Source organism: Anomaloglossus baeobatrachus, chromosome 8 (assembly GCF_048569485.1).
Source record: "Anomaloglossus baeobatrachus isolate aAnoBae1 chromosome 8, aAnoBae1.hap1, whole genome shotgun sequence".
Classification (NCBI taxonomy): Eukaryota; Metazoa; Chordata; class Amphibia; order Anura; family Aromobatidae; genus Anomaloglossus; species Anomaloglossus baeobatrachus.
Genome location: NC_134360.1, coordinates 125,939,404 through 125,965,548, shown reverse-complemented (window position 1 = coordinate 125,965,548; position 26,145 = coordinate 125,939,404). Strand labels below are relative to the sequence as shown.

At 47.5% G+C, this 26,145-nt stretch overlaps 1 protein-coding gene across 1 annotated transcript in view; it reads left to right on the top strand.

Annotated features, from left to right (window-relative positions):
- Positions 1-5,524: 5,524 nt before the first annotated feature.
- DUSP12 (dual specificity phosphatase 12) overlaps positions 5,525-26,145 on the top strand; it is a 96,348-nt gene continuing 75,727 nt past the window's right edge. The window contains exons 1-2 of the mRNA XM_075320925.1: positions 5,525-5,658; positions 12,111-12,400. Of these exons, the coding sequence (XP_075177040.1) occupies positions 12,144-12,400 (257 nt within the window). The 5' untranslated portion in view covers positions 5,525-5,658; positions 12,111-12,143. The remainder of the gene's footprint in view (positions 5,659-12,110; positions 12,401-26,145) is intronic.

Genomic DNA, 26,145 nt, shown 5'->3' with positions numbered 1-26,145 from the left:
ACCTGTAACTTACCTGTGGCACCTAACAGGTATTGGCAATAACTAAATCACACTTGCAGCCAGTTGACATGGATTAAAGTTGACTCAACCTCTGTCCTGTCCTTGTGTGTACCACAAGATATATGAGGGAAAACGGGTTTGATGCTGCGCTAGAAACCACAGATCCAGGAGGTGCAATGAAATAATTTCCTTTATTTACACAGGTCAACGCGTTTCGAAGGCATAGCCGCCTTCTTCATCAGGACAGAAACAGATCAAGAAAGAGGTTGATGTTCTTTCTTGATCTGTTTCTGTCCTGATGAAGAAGGCTGCTATGCCTTCGAAACGCGTTGACCTGTGTAAATAAAGGAAAGGATTTCATTGCACCTCCTGGATCTGTGGTTTCTAGCGCAGCATCAAACCCGTTTTCCCTCATATATCTTGTAATCCACTTTTTGTCGGGGCTGCGGCTGACCACTATATGCATTTTCTGCTTTAACGCTTGCAGAGGAGTTGTGCCTGTCACAACTAAATCAGGTGAGTACCTGCCTCTTTATATACGTTCTCTTGTCTACCAGATAAGACCCTATTTTGCGCTTCTCTCCTCCACAGTTTTTCTTGTGTGTACCACATTGAGCATGGAGAAAAGAAAGAAGACCAAAGAACTGTCTGAGGACTTGAGAATCCAAATTCTGAGGAAGCATGAGCAATCTCAAGGCTACAAGTCCATCTCCAAAGACCTGAAAGTTCCTGTGTCTACGGTGCGCAGTGTCATCAAGAAAAATACAATGACGTAGTATGTTGTATTCACCAAGTTTCAAGGATAAATCACTTATAACCATTTTTCTCTATCCCAAGGAATGGAAGGTGAACTTAAAAAATGAAAAATAAAAAATAAAAATCGTGCAATTTGTGTGTGAAAAAAGCCTCTTTTTTTATTGTATATCAACTTGTTTATCAACTTCTTGGACACCATCATTAAACTACGGAACAATGAAATACAGACATCCCTGTACAAGAAGCCAATTGACCGTCCACCATACCTGAAATGGGACAGTTTTCATCCAAAACACATAAAAAACTCTATTGTATACAGCCAGGCTATCAGGTACAATCGGATATGTTCCAACAGTACAGATAGAGACCATCACCTTGAGGGCCTCAGAAAGACCTTTCTGAATCAAGGCTACCACCCAAGAACAATTGAAAACCAGATTACAAGAGCCACCAGAATATCAAGAAACCATCTCCTACATTATAAAACTAAAGAAGAAAACAACCGGGTCCCTCTTGTAGTCACCTACAATCCACATCTGGAGGTGTTTAGAGGAGCTGCACGGAAACTACAACCATTACTGCAAAAAGATGCCCGGTTAAAATCTATTTTTCCAGACCCCCCACTTCTGTGTTTTAGACAGCCCCCAAATCTAAGAAGCATCATTGTCAGAAGCTCCCTGTCCTCTCCAACACCAACAGGAACATTTCCCTGCAACCAGAAAAAATGTAAGACCTGTCCATTAATATTGACAACGGACAAGATAAAGATTCCCAGATCACATCAGGACTACAAGATCCCAGGTACCTTCAGCTGCACCACAACCAATGTGGTGTACTTAATTATATGTACCAAATGTCCAACTGGGGGTCTGTATGTAGGGGAGACAGGACAACAGCTCAGGACAAGGATGAATTCTCACCGCCACACAATTAGAGAAAAAAGGATGGATCTACCTGTGGCCAAACATTTTTGTAACTCAGACCACAGCATCATGGACGTGAAATTGCTGGTATTGAAAGGAAATTTCAAGTCCCAGAGAGATAGGAGACTTTGGGAGTACAAACTTATGATGACCTTTGACACATTCAGAGCAGGAATGAATGGGTCTCATGGATTCATGTCTTTTTACATCAGTTAAAAGATGTGCTCCTCTGACCATCCGAGCGTGTCACAGCCCGAACCAGACCCTTATCAAAGGACAATAAAACTTTCACACTGAACTGCAGCAGTATTTATGGCCCCACAACAGTTTGCCCCCCTGCCATAGTGATAGTTCTGTTTCATATAACTTGTTGTTTTTTTTTTTGTTTTTTTTTACTGCACTATTCTAAGTCCTGTTGTGTATAAATATGTGACTCTTCAGATTTTGTGTTATACCATGCCTGATGAAGAGACCTGAGTAGTCTCGAAAGCTTGCAATTATTACCATCTTTTCAGTTAGCCATTAAAAGGTATCCACCACTGAGGACTTCAGTTCTTTTAAACAATTTTTTTATCAGTGTCATCAAGAATTGTAAAGCCCATGGCACTGTGGCTAACCTCCCTAGATGTGGAAGGACAAGAAAAATTGACGAGAGATTTCAACGCAAGATTGTGCGGATGGTGGATAAAGAACCTCGACTAACATCCAATCAAGTTCAAGCTGCCCTGCAGTCCGAGGGTACAACAGTGTCAACCCGTACTATCCGTCAGCATATGAATGAAAAGGGACTGTATGGTAGGATACCCAGGAAGACTCCACTTCTTACCCTGAGACATAAAAAAGCCAGGCTGGAGTTTGCCAAAACTAACTTACTTGAGAAAGCCTAAAACGTTTTGGAAGAATGTTCTCTGGTCAGATGAGACAAAAGTAGAGCTTTTTGGGAAAAGCCATCAACATAGAGTTTACAGGAAAAAAAAGAGGCATTCAAAGAAAAGAATACGGTCCCTACAGTCAAACATGGCGGAGGTTCCCTGATGTTTTGGGGTTGCTTTGCTGCCTCTGGCACTGGACTGCCTGACCGTGTGCATGGCATTATGAAGTCTGAAGACTACCAACAAATTTTGCAGCATAATGTAGGGCCCAGTGTGAGAAAGCTGGGTCTCCCTCAGAGGTCATGGGTCTTCCAGCAGGACAATGACCCAAAACACACTTCAAAAAGCACTAGAAAATGGTTTGAGAGAAAGCACTGGAGACTACTAAAGTGGCGAGCAATGAGTCCAGACCTGAATCCCATAGAACACCTGTGGAGAGATCTCAAAATAGCAGTTTGGAGAAGGCACCCTTCAAATCTCAGGGACCTGGAGCAGTTTGCCAAAGAGGAATGGTTGAAAATTCCAGCAGAGCATTGTAAGAAACTCATTGATGGTTACCGGAAGCAGTTGTTCGCAGTTATTTTGGCTAAAGGTTGTGAAACCAAGTATTAGCCTAAGGGTGTCAATCCTTTTGTCTGGCCCATTTTTGGAGTTTTGTGTGAAATGATCAATGATTTGATTTTTGTTTCATTCTCTTTTGTGTTTTTTCATTGCAAGCAAAATAAATGAAGATAATAATACCAAAGAATTTGTGATTGCAATCATTTTCAGGAAGAAACTGAGTATTATCTGACAGAATTGCGGGGGTGCCAATATTTTTGGCCAGCACTGTATGTCATCTGCCATTCAGCTTTGCTACATGGCCGCTGACAGCAGACACAGACAGAGCCACGCGATCAGAATGAAGTCGGATGAACGTCACCCGACTTCATTGTCATCCCGCGGCTCTGTCTGTGTGGCATGGCCTGATTTTCGGTCACCGGTGAAGCTCTCATTGGTGACCGCAAATCCCCTGAGTAACCACAGTGGTGCCGTCACTGAGGTTACCCGCGGCCACAGCTGAAGTCCTCCCGCTGAGATCTGTGGCCGCGGGTAACCTGAGTGACGTCATCGCTGATAGCGCGACTCACTTCAGTCACTGCGGGGAGCTCACAGAAAGTGGTCGTGGTCTGTGCCGCTCTCTGTCAGCTTCCGATGTAGCAGAGCTGAAAGCGTCGTGGGACCGCTGTGGATTACTTCGGACATGGAGGGGTATTTAGGGACTTTATTAAAATGGTGAAAGAGGTTGCTGTTTTTTGTCTTTTATTTATTAAAGGATTTTTTGGATGTGTGTGTTTATTTACTGTAACTTACAGGTTAATCATGGAAGGTATCTCGGGGAGACATCTGCCATGATTAACCTAGGACTTAGTGGCAGCTATGGGCTGCTGCCACTAACTCCATATTACCTCGATTGCCACTGCACCAGGGCAATTCGAGATGAGCTGGGTACAGTCTCGGGACTGTCGCATCTCATGGATGCGGCTATTCCGGGCGGCTGCAGGCTGATATTTTTAGGGTGGGGTGGGCTCCCCATAACGTGGAGCTCCCCATCCTGAGAATACCAGCCTTCAGCCGTGTGGCTTTACCCTGGCTGGTATCAAAATTGGGGGGACCGCACACCGTTTTTTTTAAATTAATTATATATTTTACTTCATGATATAGACCCGCCCACCGGCAGCTGTGATTGGTTGCAGTGAGACAGCTGTCACTCATCGTGGGGGTGTGTCTGACTGCAACCAATGATAGGTGCCGGTGGGCGGGGAAAGCAGGGAATACGAGATTGAATAATGAGCGGACGGCTTTTTCAAAAGAGAAGCCGCAACAGTGTGAACGCCGTGCAGCGCCGCTTCGGTGACCGGGGATTGGTGAGTATGAGAGAGGGGGAGAGACTGATCGACATGGACAGAGAGAGAGATAGAGACAGAGAGAGAAAGAGAGACCGACCGACAGAGAGAGAATAGAGACCGAGAGGGAGAGACCGACTGACAGAGATAGAGATTGACCGACATTGTTAGCTTGCTATAGATAGATATAGATGACTATTGATAGATATATTGTGAAATATAAATATAGATATATAGAGATATTAGAATACATATATATATATATATATATACACATTTATGTATCTATTTAGAAAAATGTATATATTTCTTAATAAATATATAAATAGATATTATATATTATAGAATTTAATTGAAAATAAAGATTTTAAAGATTTTAAAAGATAACTATGTGTTTCAGACCATGTTTATTACGGCAAAAAGGAACCATCCAGCCGCATAAAACCGCAAGTGTTAAAAAACGGAACCGGTACCCATTGAAATACATTGCAGCTACTGCTGCAATGTACAGGATCCGGTGAGCTGCAGTTTTTGGATGGAGGCAAAAAACGCTACATGTTGCGTTTTTGCAACATGGTAAAAAACTGCAACTCACCGGATCCAGACACTGCTGCATGAAAACGGATTCAAACGCATGTTGCCGCAAGTCCATTGACATTGCATTGAGCTGACAATGGATCCGGCAACATTCGTTTTGCGTTTTTCTGCCGACCGGCAGTAAAACGCTGATGTGAAGCCAGCCTAATTGTGATCAATATTTTTTTTTCATTTATCTCATTTACATTTTTATTATTTGCTTTACAATAAATTCAATCGATGAAATAAGCTTAAAATCCTGTGCGTTTACTCATGTGAGGATATAATCACATAGGACGACACAATGACCGCATTTAAGATACTGTGTGTTGTTCCTCGTCTGATTTCCATTGTATACCTGGCAGGAGCCCATACATTGCAGCGTCTTCTCTAGTGAGACGTCCAGAATGTATGGGCTGCAGTTAGGAGGCCGTACATTGTAGGCTCAGCCGTGAGCACTGCTCTGACGTGCTGTGCGGAGTGCACGGACCTGCCGCTGCCTGCTCAGGAGGACAGACATTGTCACAGCGAGTGGAAAATACATCCCACCGGCAGGAGCCTGACCGCTTCCACCCACGTGACTGATCACATGACAGCCTCCTTCCGCGCTGCTGCCGGAACCGTGCAGGAGGCTGGTCCCCGCAGGTGAGTCACACGGGGCCGGCGGCTGCTGATACCGCACAGCGTGGTGCCCGGGCTGTAAGGGGCAGTGCACACTGTCTGCAGCAGATACCGGAGAGCGTGGTGCCTAGGCTGTAGTGCACATGATATATAGAGCAGATACCGCAGAGCGTGGTTCCTGGACTGTAGGGGGCAGTGCACACAGTGTATGGAGCAGATACCATAGACTCGAGGGTGGTGCCCGGGCTGTAGGGGGCAGTGCACACTGTATGGAGCAGATACCATAGAGGGCAGTGCACACAGTATGGAGCAGATACCATAGACTCGAGGGTGGTGCCCGGGCTGTAGGGGGCAGTGCACACTGTATGGAGCAGATACCATAGAGGGCAGTGCACACTGTATGGAGCAGATACCATAGAGGGTGGTGCCCGAGCTGTAGGGGGCAGTGCACACTGTATGGAGCAGATACCATAGAGGGTGGTGCCCGGGCTGTAGGGGGCAGTGCACACTGTATGGAGCAGATACCATAGAGGGTGGTGCCCGGGCTGTAGGGGGCAGTGCACACTGTATGGAGCAGATACCATAGAGGGTGGTGCCCGAGCTGTAGGGGGCAGTGCACACTGTATGGAGCAGATACCATAGAGGGTGGTGCCCGGGCTGTAGGGGGCAGTGCACACTGTATGAAGCAGATACCATAGAGGGTGGTGCCCGAGCTGTAGGGGGCAGTGCACACTGTATGGAGCAGATACCATAGAGGGTGGTGCCCGGGCTGTAGGGGGCAGTGCACACTGTATGAAGCAGATACCATAGAGGGTGGTGCCCGGGCTGTAGGGGGCAATGCACACTGTATGGAGCAGATACCATAGAGGGTGGTGCCCGGGCTGTAGGGGGCAGTGCACACTGTATGGAGCAGATACCATAGAGGGTGGTGCCTGAGCTGTAGGGGGCAGTGCACACTGTATGGAGCAGATACCATAGAGGGTGGTGCCCGGGCTGTAGGGGGCAGTGCACACTGTTTGGAGCAGATACCATAGAGGGTGGTGCCCGGGCTGTAGGGGGCAGTGCACACAGTATGGAGCAGATACCATAGAGGGTGGTGCCCGAGCTGTAGGGGGCAGTGCACACTGTATGGAGCAGATACCATAGAGGGCAGTGCACACTGTATGGAGCAGATACCATAGAGGGTGGTGCCCGAGCTGTAGGGGGCAGTGCACACTGTATGGAGCAGATACCATAGAGGGTGGTGCCCGAGCTGTAGGGGGCAGTGCACACTGTATGGAGCAGATACCATAGAGGGTGGTGCCTGAGCTGTAGGGGGCAGTGCACACTGTATGGGGCAGATACCATAGAGGGTGGTGCCCGAGCTGTAGGGGGCAGTGCACACTGTATGGAGCAGATACCATAGAGGGTGGTGCCCGGGCTGTAGGGGGCAGTGCACACTGTATGGAGCAGATACCGCAGAGCAGAGTGCCCGGGCTGTAGGGGGCAGTGCACACTGTATGGAGCAGATACCATAGAGGGTGGTGCCCGGGCTGTAGGGGGCAGTGCACACTGTATGGAGCAGATACCATAGAGGGTGGTGCCCGGGCTGTAGGGGGCAGTGCACACTGTATGGAGCAGATACCATAGAGGGTGGTGCCCGGGCTGTAGGGGGCAGTGCACACTGTCTGCAGCAGATACCGCAGAGCAGAGTGCCCGGGCTGTAGGGGGCAGTGGCAGTGCACACTGTCTGCAGCAGATACCATAGAGCAGGGGTGGGCAATTAATTTTCCCATGGGGCCACATGAGAAGTTGGGATGGTTTTACAGGGCCGGACTAATATAATTAACTCGCTTATACATACACACACACAATCCCCATATACTACATCACTACACCCGCTACATACTACACCTGTAATATACATCCCTATTCACTACACCTGTAATAAACTACACCTCTATATACTACACCACTATATACTACACCACTACACCCCTATATACACCTGTATTATACTACACCACTACATATACCTGTATTATACTACACCACTATATACACCTGTAATATACTACACCACTACATATACCTGTATTATACTACACCACTATATACACCTGTAATATACTACACCACTACATACACCTGTATTATACTACACCACTATATACACCTGTAATATACTACACCACTACATACACCTGTATTATACTACACCACTATATACACCTGTATTATACTACACCACTACATATACCTGTATTATACTACACCACTATATACACCTGTAATATACTACACCACTACATATACCTGTATTATACTACACCACTATATACACCTGTAATATACTACACCACTACATATACCTGTATTATACTACACCACTATATACACCTGTAATATACTACACCACTACATATACCTGTATTATACTACACCACTATATACACCTGTAATATACTACACCACTACATATACCTGTATTATACTACACCACTATATACACCTGTATTATACTACACCCCTACACCACTATAAATACCTGTATTATACTACACCACTATATACACCTGTATTCTACTACACCACTATATACACCTGTATCATACTACACTACTATATACACCTGTATTCTACTACACTACTATATACACCTGTATCATACTACACTACTATATACGCCTGTATTCTACTACACCACTATATACACCTGTATCATACTACACTACTATATACGCCTGTATTCTACTACACTACTATATACACCTGTATTCTACTACACCACTATATACACCTGTATTATACTACACCACCATATACACCTGTAATATACTACACCACTATATACACCTGTAATATACTACACCACTATATAGTACACCACTACACCCCCCCATATACCACACCTATAAAACTACATTCCCATATACTGCACCCCTACACCCCAAATATTTATCAACAGTTAACCCCCGCCCCCCACCCCATTGCCCCTGCAGGTTACTAGTAACCACTCACCTGTCTTCTCATTGTCCCCTCCTCAGGCACCTCCGTACGAGCCCCCCGCTGAGCGGCTTCTCTTTCACATGCCCAGGCTGCGCCGATGCTGTATTCCTAGGAGCCGCTGCTTCTCTCCGTGCGGCCCCGGCTGCTGCAGCGTCTTCTGCTGCCGGGCGGGAAATTTTCAAATGACACACGCGTGCCGTACTGACGATATCAGGGCGCGCGTGTGTCACAGAGAAAGGCTGCCGCAGGGAACAGAGGAGAGATTCCTGCGTTCCACTGACTGTGCGGAGCTGCAGGATCTGTCCTCTGTTTCCTACCTGGCACGCAGCGTGTGATGAGGGCAATCTGACCACGGGCCTCCCGGAGCCTGGAGCTCCGGACAACAGGTCAGATTGCCCTCATCAGTGACCGGCCAGCAAGGACGCCCTGAGCCAGGCGGGCCGGTCACAGAGAGTAGGCGGGCCAGATGTGGCCCGCGGGCCGCCCCTTGCCCAGGTCTGCCATAGAGGGTGGTGCCTGGGCTGTAGGTGGCAGTGCACACTGTCTGCAGCCGATACCGGAGAGCGTGGTGCCTGGTTTATAGGGGGCAGTACACACTGTCTGCAGCAGATACCATAGAGCAGGGGTCTCAAACTCGGCTGGGTGTATGGGCCGCACAGAGGAAAAAAAATTATTTAGGGGGGCCGCACTCTTTGCAGGACAAAGTGACATTTTTATTGGTACCATATATAATAAATATATATATATATATATATATATTTTTTTTTTTTTTTACACACCTTGGGATCACTGATTTTGAACATTTTCACTTGTTCATTATAGCAAACGTGCACATTCTTTGTTTAAATATAATAAACATTTTTTTTTTTTTTTACATTTTATCCCTTTCTTGTAACTAATAGTCTTACAATTAGCACTATATAGAAATTTTGACCAGTTCTCCATATTGTTGTAACGTGCCCATCCTTGTCCCCTTGTAGCATTGTGCCCCATTCTACAGTAATGTGCTCATCCTTGTCCCCATCCCACAGTAATGTGCTCATCCTTGTCCCTATCCTAAAGTAATGTTCCCCATCCTTGCCCCATGTTACAGTAATGTGTTCATCCTTGTCCCCCATCTTATAGTAATGTCCCCCATCCTTGTCCCCTTGTAGCAATGTCCCCATACTATAGTAATAATGTCCCCCATCCAATAGTATTGTGCCCATCCTTGTAATGTCCCAGCCTTATCCCCATCCCATAGTAATGTGTGCACTTTGTCCCCATCCTGTAGTAATGGGTCAGCAGCTCCCCTCACCTTCCACAGACGCCGGAGTGAAGCTGAGAGGAGTGGTCTGCGGCCCCAGATCCACAGTGATTGGAGAGATCGGTCACAAGGCCGGTCTCTCCAATCAGAGCTGGGGGCGGGTGAAACACAGGTCACCCAGCTCCAGCCAATGATCTTGGCTGGATTTCAATGTTTCAGCGATTTTTCAATGGCTGAAACATTAGTGGCTGTGATTGGCAGAGCGGCGTTCGTCAGCCAATCACAGCCTCCGTAGGTCCGGGGAGGAGACACCACCCCTTCTGAGGTCCCCTCCTCCCTGAATCTAGGTATTTGCAGCGATCGTAGTCACCGGGGCTGTGATTTCGCCATGACATACTGGGTACGTCATGGGTCCTTAAGCACCAGGGAGCCATAACGTACCCAGTACGTCATAGGTCGCTAAGGGCTGCACGCACGCACGCACGCACGCACGCACACACACACGCACACACACACACACACACACACACACACACACACACACACACACACACACACACACACACACACACACACACACACACACACACACACACACCATACCATTCTTCTCACCTGTCCCGCGCTCCCTCCGCTGCCTCATCCCTGCTTCGTGCGGCCCCAGGCCCGTGCCCCCGGTCTCTATCGCTGCAGTGTCACTGTCAGTGATTTATGTGAGATGATCGTCTTGCCGGCGCGAGAGCGCAGCACCAGCAACACATTCATCTGACATAAAGTGCAGACAGTGGCTGCGGCCCCTGCACCTGCCGCGATATTGAACAGGGGCACGGGCCTGGGGGCCGCACGAACTACCCTGAGGGGCCGCATGCGGCCCGCATGTTTGAGACCCCTGCCATAGAGGGTGGTGCCTGGGCTGTAGGAGGCAGTGCACACTGTCTGCAGCAGATACCATAGAGTGTGGGGCCCGGGCTGTAGAGGGCAGTGCACACAAGTTTGTTTTGGAGTGGCCATCAGAAGGCCCTGGTCTCAATCCTATTGAAAATTTATGGGCAAAGCTGAAAAGGCTGGTGCGAGCAAGACGACCTACAGACATGGCTCAGGTACACCAGTTCTGTAGGAGGAATGGGCACAAATTCCACCAACTATGGTGAGCAGCTTGTGGAAGGATATCCAGAATGTTTCACCTAAGTCATACAGTTTAAGGGCAATGGAACCAAATACTAATGACATGGAGGAAACTTCACTGTGCAGAAAGTAATAAAAATGCATTTGAAACATATTCTCTCTATCAATGAGAAAGGCTTTTTCCTGATGTCATGTCAGATAGTGAGAGAAACCCGCAGATGTGTCTTTATAGAGAGCGGAGGGAAAAACCTGCAGATGTGTCTTTATAGAGAATGGAGGGAAAAACCTGCAGATGTGTCTTTATATAGAGCGGAGGGAAAAACCCGCAGATGTGCCTTTATAGAGAGCGGAGGGAAAAACCTGCAGATGTGTATTTATAGATAGTGTATGTAAACCTCTGGTTTCATTTGTATATGACATCAAATCTCAGTTAAAACACGCGAGTGTAACATGAAAAAAAAAAATTGGAAATATTTGCAGGATAAGTTTCTTAAGGCACTGTAGCTCAGATCTTTAGGGACAAGATGATACCAGTCATGTGTCTTTAGTGTTTACATCGCCTTGCTTTATAGTTGCTTGCAATGTAACCATTTGTAGTGGCAGCGTTACACATGTCTACTAATCTTGAAAGTTAGGAAGGGGGACACTACTCTTAGGGCACCGAGGCAAAGTTTTCTTTTATTCTAAGCCACTTCCCTAACCTCGCTCAGTCTCTAATAGAGTATGTGCCCATACAAAAATATTGCTCCTTTTTGAAGCCCATTAAAGTGCCCCTTTATAGTACGATACCTATTTCTCAGCCCTCACAGTATGATGCCCCAGCCTTCGAGGATAGTGGGAGAGCAATCCAGATTCTTAACACTTAGTAGGTATTTGGTTACCCAACTCAATAAATGGACGGTGCTGTCATACCAAGCATCGCTGCTAAGGAAAGTACTGAGTCGCTTGCAAACTGAAGAGGGGATCACCCCTGAGGGGTCATGATGGACTACGCATGTCCTGCTTTGTACATATCTCTTCATAGATCTCGGAGCAAATATTGTGTTTGAATCGAATGTGTCTCTTCTTATTACTTATACACATTTTTCATTAACATTTTATTTTTTTTTATTTTCAGAATATTCTTTTACATCGGAGATAAAAATACAAGATGATTTGTGTTCTGCCAGGCCTGTACATTGGCAGTGTTTGTGATGCCACAGATGTACAGTCATTGAATGCTGCTGGCATTTCTCACATACTGACCGTAGACAGCACAGAACAAGGTGCCCAACAAGACTCATTTCAGAAGAAGTTTATTCATCTTTTGGATGATTCCAGTGCCGATCTTCTAAGCCATTTGCCTGAATGTTTAGAGTTTCTAAAAGGCGCTCTTACATATCCAGGATCATGTGCGCTGGTGCATTGGTAAGCTGTGAAAATGTGCAAATAACCTACAGTAATACATATTAAAGGGAACCTAGAATATGTGTTCTGACCTATCAGCAGACGCATGTGTGCCCTAATTACACCTCCCTACCTATCCCTGTGTTATAAAATTGTATAATATGAAAGTAATAAACTTTTATTACCTTCATATTTCCTATGTAAATAGCAGGGAATGTGGTCACAGGTGCGGCGCCTTGCCCTGCATACTTTGGGGCGTGATACCATGGAGTCACATGAGCAACGTCACCGTTGCTCATTTTACCCTGCGGGCGTTTACACTTACTATTACGGCAGCCTTCTCTTCCGGGTTCTCCTTGTCAGTTTCAGACGCGCATGCGCAATGCGCGTCTGAAGCCGGCGCGTGAACACCCAGAAACAAAGCCTGCCACAATGCACGCAGGATAGAATGAGCGACGGTGACGTTGCTCATGTGACTCCATGGTATCACGCCCACAGGGGCGTGATACCACGGAAAGAAAGTATGCAGGGCAAGGCGCCGCCCCTGTGACCATATTCCCTGCTATTTACATAGGAAATATGAAGGTAATAAAACGTTTTTTATTACTTTCATATTATACAATTTTATAACACAGGGATGGGTAGAGAGGTGTAATTAGGGCACACATGCATCTGCTGATGGGTCAGAACGCATATTTTAGGTGACAGGTTCCCTTTTAACACTTTAATTGGCATTTTCCGGGTAGCTAATTTTTCTTTTTCTAGCCATAAGCCTTAAAGGGAATCTGTGAGTAGGTTTTTACTAGGTAAAAGATAGCATACTGCAAGGTTTAACACAGATAATTCAGTTCAGCAATATGTCTCTTGTCATGGTGTTGTTTATTTGCAATGTTTGTTTTAGCAGCAGGACCTTATCATTGGTGTGATTTGCTGGCTCTACCAAGTTGCCTGACTCCGCCCCCTCCTCTGACATCTCACTGTCAATGTTCCATTGTACATAGTGAGCCTGGACTGGGCGAGGGAAGCTTTTAAGCTCTTTTTCAACAAACTTTGATTGTGTCTGCATCCAGTAATCTAAGTAATACATAATTGGATTCAAGCCCTCTCTGCCTACATTATGCTGCTTTCAGGTGAGGTAGCAATAACCTGCTGACAGATTCCCTTTAAATGCACATAACTATTCTACTGTATTTCTGCACTGCTCATCTGCTGAACATCGGCTGCGATCCCTCGGTCACAGGAGATGGTGATTTCTGCTGTACAGAGCAGGGCTAATGCCCTGGTCTGTACAGCACAAGTTATCAGAAGATCGCAGCTTCATGTCATTAAAAGGGACTGGTAAAAAGTGGGGAAAAAAAGTTTTTGATTTTTCTTAAAAATGTGAAAAAAATAACACATGTTCAAATCACCCCTTTTGCCCCATTGAAAATAAAACTGTAAAAAGAAATGCATATATATGGTTTCCCTGCATTCAGAAATCTAGCAAAATATAAAATAAATTAATACGATAGGTAAACAGTGTAATGAAAAAATTCAAAACTCAAAAATTATGTTTTTGGGTTTTTTTTGGCTGCTGCAACATTGCAATAAAATGCAATAACAGACAATCAAAACATTATATCTACCCAAAAATGGTATCAGTAAAAGCATCCACTATATTTTTTTCCCTACTTACTACCTAATGGACATAAATCTATACATGTTTGGTATCTATGTACTCGTACTGACCTGGAGAATCATACTGCTAGCTCAATTTTATTGGAGAGTGAACATGGTGGGAAAAAAATAAACAATGGTGGAACTTGCAATGTCACTGCACTTGGATTTTTTTCCCACTTTCTAGTGCACTATATGGTGAAATTAATGGTTTAATTTCAAAGTACAACTCATCCTGCAAAAAAGCAAGCCCTTTATGGCTGTAAAGATGGAAAAATAAAACCTTCTGGCTCTTGGAAGAAGGGGATGAAAAAAACAAAAGCGGGAAATGGCCCTGGGCTGAATGGGTTAATGGGGTGAAATGAGGGGTTATTTGAACTTCTTTTTTTCATATTTATAAAAACATTTTTTTTTATCTTTACTGTTTTTAATAATCCTCTTGGACTATAACTTGAGATAGATTGTTTGCTTGTGCTATATATACAGAATGCCATTGCAGAAATCACAGTCTCCATTGAAGCCCAGCCACATTCAGGTTTCAAAGGAACGCTGCTTTGACAAGCATGGAACTAGGTCTGCAGCAGACCACCTGTTGTCTTACAGATCACAGCTTAAAATGGTGCACCCCCATGCCAGCACGTGTTAAATCCTGCTGTGAGAGTTTGACAGTGGGCTTTAATGGATTAACAATCATGGGTGTACTCCCATCCACTCTCAATTGTTAGCAACACTCGGTGACCCCACGCCATACACCCTCCTCAGAAATGCACCGTACATGTACGGTGGATGTTGTGAAGGGGTTAAAATTAGAATTACTGCTTTTTTGTTCATTCCACCTCCCAAAAAAGTAATATTTATCTGAAGATAGGACCATTAAAACTGCACCTACTCACCCCTAAAAAAACCCTGTGAGAGAAAGATGCTAGGCTACATTCACAGTTGTATTGTTTTGCATCAGTCACGATCAGTTTTGTGGCTAATGTGACTGATGTGTTGCAGATTGTGGTACAGCTGATGGGACGGATCCGTTAAAAAAACAGATCCGTTACCTGGCAAAGTGGAGAGAGAGAGAGCCCCCATCATCACCGCACGTACACCGACACTACCGCCCCCATCATCACTGCACACACGCAGACACTACCTGAGTGGCGTCTCCGCTGACAGCTAGACTCACTTCAGTTGCTCCGTGGAGCTCACAGCGAGCGGCGGTGTTCTACTGCCGCTCCTGTCAGCTTCCGATGTAGCAGAGCTGGAAGCATCGTGGGACCTCATGTGGATTACGTCTGACCTGGAGAGGTATTTGGGGATTAAAAAGTGGTGAAAGAGTGTGTTTTTTGTCTTTTATTTGAAATAAAGGCTGCCATTAACTCCTTATTACCCCGATTGCCACCGCACCAGAGCAATTCAGGATGAGCCGGATAGAGTCCCAGGACTGTCGCATCTAATTGATGCGGCAATTCCAGGCGGCTGCTGGATGATATTTTTAGGCTGTGGGGCTCCCCATAACGTGGTGCTCCCCATCTTGAGAATACCAGCCCTCAGCCATGTGGCTTTATCTTGGCTGGTATCAAAATTGGGGGGGGACCGCACGTAGTTTTTTTTAAATTAATTAATTTATTTATTTTTGCTGCACGATATAGACCCGCCCACCGGCAGCTGTGATTGGTTGCAGTGAGACAGCTGTCACTCAGCATGGGGTGTGTCTGACTGCAACCAATCATAGGTGCCGGTGGGCAGGGGAAGCAGTGAATACGAGATGGAATAATAAGCGTCCGGCATCTTCAAAATCAGGGGAAACCGCTGGAGCAGTGTGACAGCCGTGCAGTGCCGCGCTGGTGATCGGTGAGTAGTATGAAGAAGAGAGAGGGACAGACCGAGATCGACAGAGAGAGAGAGAGAGAGACCAACCGACAGAGGAAGAGACCGACAGACAGACCGACATAGAGAGACCGACAGAGAGAGAGAGACCATATCGACAGAGAGAGAGAGAATTTTGTACTAACCAGAAAGGAATTTCCACTTCTGAGCATGCTCTGTTGTTAAAAACTGATCCATCACAGAAATCGGTCATTTAATGGATTCAGATGGATTCAGACGGATTTCAGCGCCCATAGGCTTCCATTATAACCATGACAGATGCCGACGGAATCCTGCGCGGTGCGTTTTTTTTTCTTTTACGCTACAAAAAACGTTAGGCTATGTTCACATTTCCGTTATTTTGCATCAGTCACAATCAGTTGTGTGACTGATGCAACGGATGTGTTGCAGATAGTGACACAACTGATGTGACTGATGCTGCAAAACAAAGATCCGTGTTTGTTTTTATTTTTTTTTTTGTTTTTTTTATTTTTACTGTTTCACTGGCGGCTTTTCTGAGCGATCAGCTGATCGCCCGGGCGCCGGGTTTTGTGAGCAATCGGCTGATCTTTCACAGCCGGCCGCCGGGCGAACAGCTGATTGCTCAAAGAGGCAATAAGGAAGGAGGTGGGCGGGATGTTATGGCCGCTCATCCCCGCCCCTCCGCTTCTATTAGGCGGCCGCTTAGTGACGCCGCACGAACCACCCCCTTAGAAAGGAGGCAATTCGCCGGCCACAGCGACATCGCTAGGCAGGTAAGTACGTGTGAAGGGTGTTAGCGATGTTGTGCGCTACGGGCAGCGATTTGCCCGTGACACACAACCGACGAGGGCAGGTGCTTTCACCAGCGAGATCGCTAGCGATATTGCTGCATGTAAAGCAGCCTTAAGTCCTCACTCACATGAGCGTTTTAATTAGACGAGTACAATGAGAGAATAGCTGGCATAGCACTTGGACCAATGTTATTCAGTGAGGGAGAACAGATGATCAGGTTTTTTTTGTCATCCAGATTCTGAATGGGAAAAAAAGTTGCTGCGAGTGCAAGCATAAATCATGCAAGACTCACCAATACAAGTCAATGGGTGTGGAAAAAAAACGGACGCCACGGGCCATCCATATGCCATCATTTTTTATGGATAAATTACTAGTCTATAGCACAGAAATTGTAAGTGATAATGTAAATGATTGTAGAATAATAGTTGCTGGAAAAAACCCCACATTGTATACGTATGGCATACGGGTACTAGGAGAAAACAATCGCACTCACACAGCACTCGCATGACATGGAATACCAAACAGACTTCACTTGTCCTCAAAACTCTCGTGTGACTCCAGCCCTATACTCCTCCTTTGTAAACACTGGCTCTCTCGGGGATCCCGTGACATTATATCCTTCAGAAGTACTTGACATCTGAAGGAACTGAGAGATCAATCACACCTCTCTTCCTTTAGATATCTGATTTGTTTGAAGGAGAGGACCATTCTGATTGGTCACATGTATTGCATGATATAGCAGTGTCAGGCAAACCCCAGGAGAGCCATTGCCAACATGAGTGAGACGTTGCCTGTATCGGAGGTGTGTATAGATGTTATTTCACTGAAGGGAAACTTAGGAATTGAGAAGGGGTTGTCTGAGTAGTGGACTATCCCTTTAACTAAAGTATTATGTACATAATGGTGACACTGACAAAACTTCTCCAGCAAAAAAACTAACTGTAGAACTTAGGCTAAGTTCACATTTCCGCTAAAATGTATGTCACAATCCGCTGCTCTTGTAAACAACGGAATCCGTTTAGCGGATTCCGTTGCTCCCATAGACTTGTATGAGCAGCGGATTGTGACTGATGATGCTGCGTTGCACCCTCCGCCCGACTGATCAGTCGTGGAACGACTGACCGCCGGGCGGGAGGAACGCAGCATGTAACGTTTTTTGAGCAGCGAGATCCGTCGGATTTCGCTGCGCATGCTCTCTGGCTCCCTGCACACGTCACCAGCTTTGGTTGGTTACCCGATATTTACCCTGGTTACGGTGCAAGGAGCCAGTGCTAAGCGGAGTAGGCCCGTAACCAAGGTAAATATCGGGTAACCAAGGTAAACATCGGGTGCTTTGCTACCCGATATTTAGTCTGGTTACATGTGCAGGGAGGCCGACACTTCCCCGCTCGGCCCCGCCCCCTCCCGCACATGTGTGTACACACACTCACTCACACACACATACACTCACCTGTCCCCATCCATGCAGACCGCAGCACTGCCACTGACATCCTCAGCGCCTGGCCCCGCCCCCCGCTCGGCTCCGCCCGCTCCCGCACTTTGCATGTGCACACACACATACATACATACATGCACACACACACTCACTCACACATACACTCACCTGTCCCCAGCCATGCAGACCGCAGCACTGCCACTGACATCCTCAGCGCCTGGCCCGCCCCCCGCTCGGCTCCGCCCCCTCCCGCATTCAGCATGTGTATACACACACACACACTCACCTGTCCTGCAGTCCCTGCGGCACTGGGCACTGACGTCCTCAGTGCCACGGCCCCGCTCGGCTCCCCCCCCGAACTCCGCCCCTGAACTCCGCCCCCCGCACACAACGGAATCCGACAAAGAATTCTGTTCTTTGTCATCCGTTGTACAGCGTTGAACAGCGCATCAGTCACATGCGTCAAGCGACGCATGTGACTGATACAAAACAACGGAAATGTGAACTTAGCCTAAGACTACAAAAAATGTTATGTCTCCAAGAAATGTGACAATGAAAAACAGCAATAAAAGGAGGTAGATTAAAGTGCATTGGGGTGTTTACTCAGCAGTTATGTGATGGTATGACTACTCACTGATATTATGTGATGGGACACTGGATTCTCTGTAATTCTACTGTATAACTTTGTGCACAATTATTAGAAGTGAGTATTTTGACCGGATCATCATTTTTACGCAGATTTTCCAACTATATACACTTGAATGCTTACTGGACGAGTCTCATCCGTCATTTTAGGCTGCTTTCACACTACGTTTTTTTAACATGCGTCCTGATCGTTTTTTTAACGCAAAAATAGATCCAGTGCAAATGCGTTGTCATTTCAATGCATTTGCAATGGACTCGCGTCAACATGCGTTCACATGCGTTTGCGTGCATTATAGTGAGGATCCAGCGACTTGCAGTTTTTTAACATTTTTCAAAAACGCTACTTGTAACGTTTTTTGAGCTGCGTCCAAATACTGGAAATTGCTGGATCCTGACTATACTTAATGCAAACACATGTGAACGCTGGCATGCTGATAGACAGGATCCTGCTTGCTCTACTGAGCATGCCCAGAAACCAGCCTCGCGTGATCAGTCTCTCTCTCCCTCTCCTCTCCTCTCGCTCTCTCTTCCCCCTCCTCTCCTCTCTCTCTCTTCCCCGCCTGAGAGCTGCGGACACTCGTAACCAAGATAAATATCGGGTAACCAAGCAAAGCGCTTCTCTTAGTTACCCGATGTTTACGTTGGTTACGTGTGCAGGCAGCCCTGCTCCTAGCAGCTGCAGACGCTCGTAACCAATGTAAATATCGGGTATCCAAGCAAGTCACCCGATGTTTACCTTGGTTACGAGCCTCCGCAGCTGTCAGATGTCGGCTCCCAGTCTTTCAAGTTCAGTTCCCCTCACTCGCGATCACATGACTCCAATGCCCGCCCATAAACTTAAAGTGACAGGATCCTGCAAAATAACACATGCGTTTTTCTTTGCAAAAACAGGATCCGCTTTTGCAGCAAAAAAACGTTCATGACGCATGCTAAAAAAACGTAGTGTGAAAGCAGCCTAAATGCATAGATCCGATAAGCTCAATGTGTGTCTGTGCTGTCCAATAATAGGATCTGGCAGCCCTAGGACATTTCACACGGAGAGGCTTCACCAGTGATTTTCCAATGAAAACTAATAAATGACAAAGCTTCTATACATTACATGTTAATCACGGACAGCAGACGGACTGTACATTGACGCCATCCATAGTGTTGTTTATAGTAAAATTCACCATTGACCGGAATCAAAAACAGGCACTGCAAAAAAAACAAAACCACATCCCCATAGACTATAATGGGTACATGTCCTATAAATGAAAAACATGGATTGGACATATGACTAACAGACAGACGTCTGAATGAGGCCTCAGGTTGCTACTATGTGGCATCGTTTTCAGTGGATGTATGTTTTGTTCAGCATCGCTTGTTTTTTACTCCAATGTAGAACAATTTTCCTTCATATTATTTATCAGTTTACCTGAATTGTTTCACAGCTGGCAAAATTGTTTTTTTTCTTTATTCTGGGACTTTTTGAGAACCTGTCATGTCCCCAAACACTAACCTCTATATGACCTAGGATGTGTATATAATGTAATCTCTCTCTCTCTCTATATATATATATATATATATATAATTGCCTCTGTCTGTCTGTCTGTCTTGCTCAAAAATACGTTGTCGTTACAGTGACAGTGTCCTTACAGTGACAACCGTCGGATTGGCCCTGCCCCTCCACACGGATTGGTCGCTCGGCCTGGCTTCCCCCGCATGGATTAACAGTTTGGCCACGCCCCCCGCACGCGCTGCCTGCTAGGCCACGCCCCCGCATGCGCTGCCCGCTTGGCCACGCCCCCGCACACGCTGCCCGCTTGGCCACGCCCCCGCGCGCGCTGCCCGCTTGGCCACGCCCCCGCACGCGCTGCCCGCTTGGCCACGCCCCCGCACGCGCTGCCCGCTCGGCCACGCCCCCTCACACGTTGGGCACCTGTACACCTCTCCCCAGGACTACTCCTCCCATTATACTCCTCTCTGAGGGGTTCTCAGCATGGGGCATGGAGCACGATGGGGAGTGCAGCATGGGGGATGGAGCACGATGGGGAGTGCAGCATGGGGGATGGAGCACGATGGGGGGTGGACCACGATGGGGGGTGCCCAGAATGGGGGGATGAAACACGATGGGGGATGGAGCACGATGGGGGGTGCAGCATGGGGAATGGAGCACAATGGGGGGTTGCCCAGAATGGGGGGATGAAACACGATGGGGGGTGCGCAGCATGGGGGCTGGAGCACGATGGGAGTGCAGCATGGGGGGTGGAGCACGATGGGGGGTGGAGCACGATGGGGGGGTGGACCACGATGGGTGCCCAGAATGGGGGGATGAAACACGATGGGGGATGGAGCACGATGGGGGGTGCAGCATGGGGAATGGAGCACAATGGGGGGGTTGCCCAGAATGGGGGGATGAAACACGATGGGGGGTGCGCAGCATGGGGGATGGAGCACGATGGGAGTGCAGCATGGGGGGTGGAGCACGATGGGGGGTGGAGCACGATGGGGGGGTGGACCACGATGGGTGCCCAGAATGGGGGGATGAAACACGATGGGGGGTGCGTAGCATGGGGGATGGAGCACGATGGGGGGTGCGCAGCATGGGGGATGGAGCACGATGGGGGGTGCGCAGCATGGGGGATGGAGCACGATGGGGGTGCGCAGCATGGGTGATGGAGCACGATGGGGGTGCGCAGCATGGGGTATGGAGCACGATGGGGGGTGCAGCATAGGGGATGGAGCACGATGGGGGGTGGACCACGATGGGGGGTGACCAGAATGGGGGGATGAAACACGATGGGGGGTGCGTAGCATGGGGGATGGAGCACGATGGGGGTGCGCAGCATGGGGGATGGAGCACGATGGGGGTGCGCAGCATGGGGGATGGAGCACGATGTGGGGTGCAGCATGGGGGATGGAGCACGATGGGGGGTGCAGCATGGGGGATGGAGCACGATGGGGGGTGCAGCATGGGGGATGGAGCACGATGGGGAGTGGACCACGATAAGGGGTGCCCAGAATGGGGGGATGAAACACGATGGGGGGTGCGTAGCATGGGGGATGGAGCACGATGGGGGGTGCGCAGCATGGGGGATGGAGCACGATGGGGATGGAGCATGATGGGGGGTGCAGCATGGGGGGTGGACCACGATGGGGGGTGCCCAGAATGGGGGGATGAAACACAATGGGGGGTGCGCAGCATGGGTGGAAGGAGCACAATGGGGGGTGGACCACGATGGGGGGTGCACCACGATGGGGGGTGCACACCCCCCCAAAACACACACACCGCCACACACACCACACACACACTTTGAACCACAAACACCGTCCTACACAGACACCCACACACACAGACAATGCTGCACACACACAATACACAAACACCGCGGCACACACAAATATATGCTCATACCGCGCAACACACACATTGCACAAAACATACCTCCCGCCAAAACACACACACACCCACACAAACCGCTCAACACACAGCACCACACACAACGCTACAGACACACAGCGCTCCACAAACAATGCAACACACAACACAACACACAAACAACACCGCTCTCACACCCACCCACCCAGACAACACCCAGAACATCGCCCTACACAAACACTTGGCAACTACACACAACATATATATATATATAAAACAAAAATCATACAGTAACTACACAATACGTAAATTCTAGAATACTCGATGCGTTAGAATCGGGCCACCTTCTAGTATATATATTACTGTGTGTGTGTGTGTGTGTGTGTGTGAATATATATGTATATATCTCTATCTAATATATAAAGCTGAGTGTATGTGTGTGTATGTCCGCTAAAGGAATCCGCACCGTCGCATGTACAATCACGAAATTTTGCACAGATACTCCATGCGACCCAGGGAACGTCATAGACTATGTTTGGGCGGGAAAATTTAACCCCGTGCTTTCAAGTTACTCTACAAAAATCCTGCCTCCATTAATCTGAATGAAGCTGGGAGCTGCAGACTATAAATAGCAACTGTCAGTGGTTGCTATAGGAACAAAATAAACTATTAGTATAACCTTATGTGTGAGGTAAAAAGATGTCGGTGGTGCGACGGATAGAGAGAGACAGACAGAGACACAGACAGAGACAGAGCGGGCAAAGAGACAGCCCTGGAAAGAGACCTACAGCGAGACAGACAGACAGCGACACACAGACAGAGACTGGGTACTACAGCTAGTATATGTATATATATCCATATATACATGTGTGTGTATGTATGTATGTATATGTATATATATATATATATATATATATATATATATATATATATATATATATATATATATATATATATATATATATATATATATATATATATATATATATATATACCGTATTTTTTGCTTTATAAGAGTCGCCTGATTATAAGACACACCCCCAAATTTGGTGAAGGAAAAGAGAATTTTTTTTTTATGTTAAATGGGGTCCATCTTATAATGCCAGTGTCCCTCTAACAAATCATATAGGGTATATGTCCCTCATAGCCCCCCATCCTAAAATTAGCCCCATTAATTTGGATATGGCCCTTTTATATTGAATATAGCCCCCTTGTGATGGCACACGTTCCCCTGTGCTGCCTATGGCCTCCTATGGATTGCATGCATTCCCCTGTGCTGCTTATGGCCCCCTATGGATTGCATACGGTGCCCTGTGCTGCCTATGGCCCCCTATGGATTGCATATGGTGCCCTGTGCTGCCTATGGCCCCCTATGGATTGCATACGGTGCCCTGTGCTGCCTATGGTCCCCTATGGATTGCATACATTCCCCTGTGCTGCCTATGGTCTCCTATGGATTACACACGTTCGACTGTGTTGCCTATGGTCCCCTATGGATTGCATACGTTCCCCTGTGCTGCCTATGGCCCCCTATGGATTGCACACGTTCCCCTGTGTTGCCTATGGTCCCCTATGGATTGCATACGTTCCCCTGTGCTGCCTATGGTCCCCTATGGATTGCACACGTCCCCCTGTGTTAGCACCCCCATGCTGCTGCCCATGGCCCCTATAGATCGCACAAGTCCCCCTGTGTTAGATATTGCCCCCCTGCTGCTGCCCATAGTAAAATAAAACACTCTTTCCTTACCTCCTCCAGCGCTGATCTCCCTCCTGTCTCCCTCTGTGCTTCTCTTCCTCCACTTCCTGGTTCTTCATGCGGTCATGTGATCAGTAGAGATGAGCGAACCGGTCGTGGTTCGGCTCGAGTTCGGTTCGCCGAACGGAGGTCCTGTTCGAGTTCGGTTCATCGAACGTTCGACGAACCGAACTCGAACTGCATAGGAAACTATGGCAGGCAATCACAAACACATAAAAACACCTAGAAAACACCCTCAAAGGTGTCCAAAAGGTGACAGACAACTCACAACACAACACAAACACATGGGAAAGTGACAAGGACATATACTCATGCGAAAACAAAAGAGCTGGACAAGGAAAAAGAGGAGGACACACAGATATATGAGTATATGCAAGGAAACTTCGATGCCATTATTGTGCAACTTCAGCCCTGCTCATTTTAGGCTTCCAATCTGGATAAATTGCCTGAGCTTGCCACGTACGCCTTGGGGATCTTGTCGTGTCCTGCAGCCAGCGTTCTCTCGGAACCTGTCTTCAGTGCTGCTGGGGGTCTGCTGGCAGATAAGCACACGTGTCTGTCCACTGACAATGTGGACATGGCTCTCAGAGGACTTTTCTTCCCCTGGGTCAGCCAGGGGAGGCGAAAGGCACGCGTATTTTTGAGAGTGCTTCATGCAAAGCATCTTTTTCATCTTGAAAATGGGGGTCAACTGATGCCAGTCAAGTGGGGTGTGTGTGGCCCAATTAGTGGAAATGAGGGAGACTGTGGTTGGAGTCCCGTCGCTTTTGAAAAAAGAACCAAGATGAACAATTCATGGCTCTCAGAGGACTTTTCTTCCCCTGGGTCATCCAGGGGACGTGAAAGGCACGCGTGTTTTTGAGAGTGCTTCATGCAAAGCATCTGTTTCAATTTGAAAAGGGGGATCAAGTGATGCCAGTCAAGTGGGGTGTGTGTGGCCCAATTAGTGGAAACGAGGGAGACTGTAGTTGGAGTCACCTCGCTGTGTTTTACATGATTTTCGAAGGGCATGACATGCCTAAGAGGTTGAGTTTCATCATCTGCAACTTGTTGGCAACAGAAAGGCTGCCTTTACACCCTTTTGAGACCGAGGATTTTCGAGACATTATGCCCATTGCAGTGCCCCAAGAGCCGATGGCCAGTCGTCACTCCTTCTCGAAGAAAGGCGTGCCCGCGCTACCACAGCAGCTCGCACACAACCTCACCGATTCCTTGAGAAACTCTGTGTGTGACAGGGTGCATTTCACCACAGATACTTGGACCAGTAAGCATGGACAGGGGAGTTACATGTTGCTGACTGGGCACTGGGTAACTATGGTGAGAGATGGAGAAGGGTTTGCTGTACAAGTCTTGCCGTCCCCATGACTTGTGTGTCAATCCTTCCTTTGTATGTACAAGTTCCTCCACTGCTTCTGCCTCCTCAACCTCGTGTGGGTCCTCCACCTCGGCCCAAACCCTGTGTGGTCAGTCCACCCTTCCTTGTAACTGCGCCCAAGGAATCCCACACACCTCCTTACTATGCTGGCAGCAGAGCTCAAGGCCATCAGGCGGTCAAATGTTTACTTTGAAATGTAGGGGAAATGTGAGACACCGCTGAGGAATTGTGGACGGTTAGCTCTGGAGAGTGAGACCGAGTTTCATCAATGGTTGTCTCCACTCAACCAGCAGCCAGGGAAGGTCGGGTGCGACAATAATGCAAACCAGTCTGCGACCCTTCTTCAGGGAATTGTGACACACGTGCCTTGTATGGCTCACGTGTTGAACCTGGTTGTCCAGCAATTTTTAAAACACTATCCCGGCCTACATGGCCTTCTGCAGAGGGCACGGTGTAACGCCTGCCTGAATCGACACACTCAGATGGGCTGTAAAGGATAGGCTAGAGGCAAGCCACTCACCAAGCTGGACACCCAGAACCCTGAAACCCTTTAACCCCTATACAGTGATTTGGAATTACACAGGGCCCAAGTTGATCAATACCTGTGGAAGGCTGCAGTTCCAGAGAATAGTAGTCATGCAGGGTCAAAAACATTAATTGAGGAAGAGGAACAGAATGGGATGGCCAGGACTTAATCAGAAAACAAGCAGAGGTGAAATGCGGATCGGCCAACGAGGTACATAAACAGCAAGCAGGAAACGTAGTCAGGTAACAAGCACACAAACTCATAAAACTGAACTGGGGGTAACCGTAACAAGAGGTTCATAGCTTTGTCTGGCAGTGGTCTGCAGACAGGAGGGGCCTAAAAAAGGGTGTGGTGTCTTCCCATTGGTTGTAGCTGAATGATGGT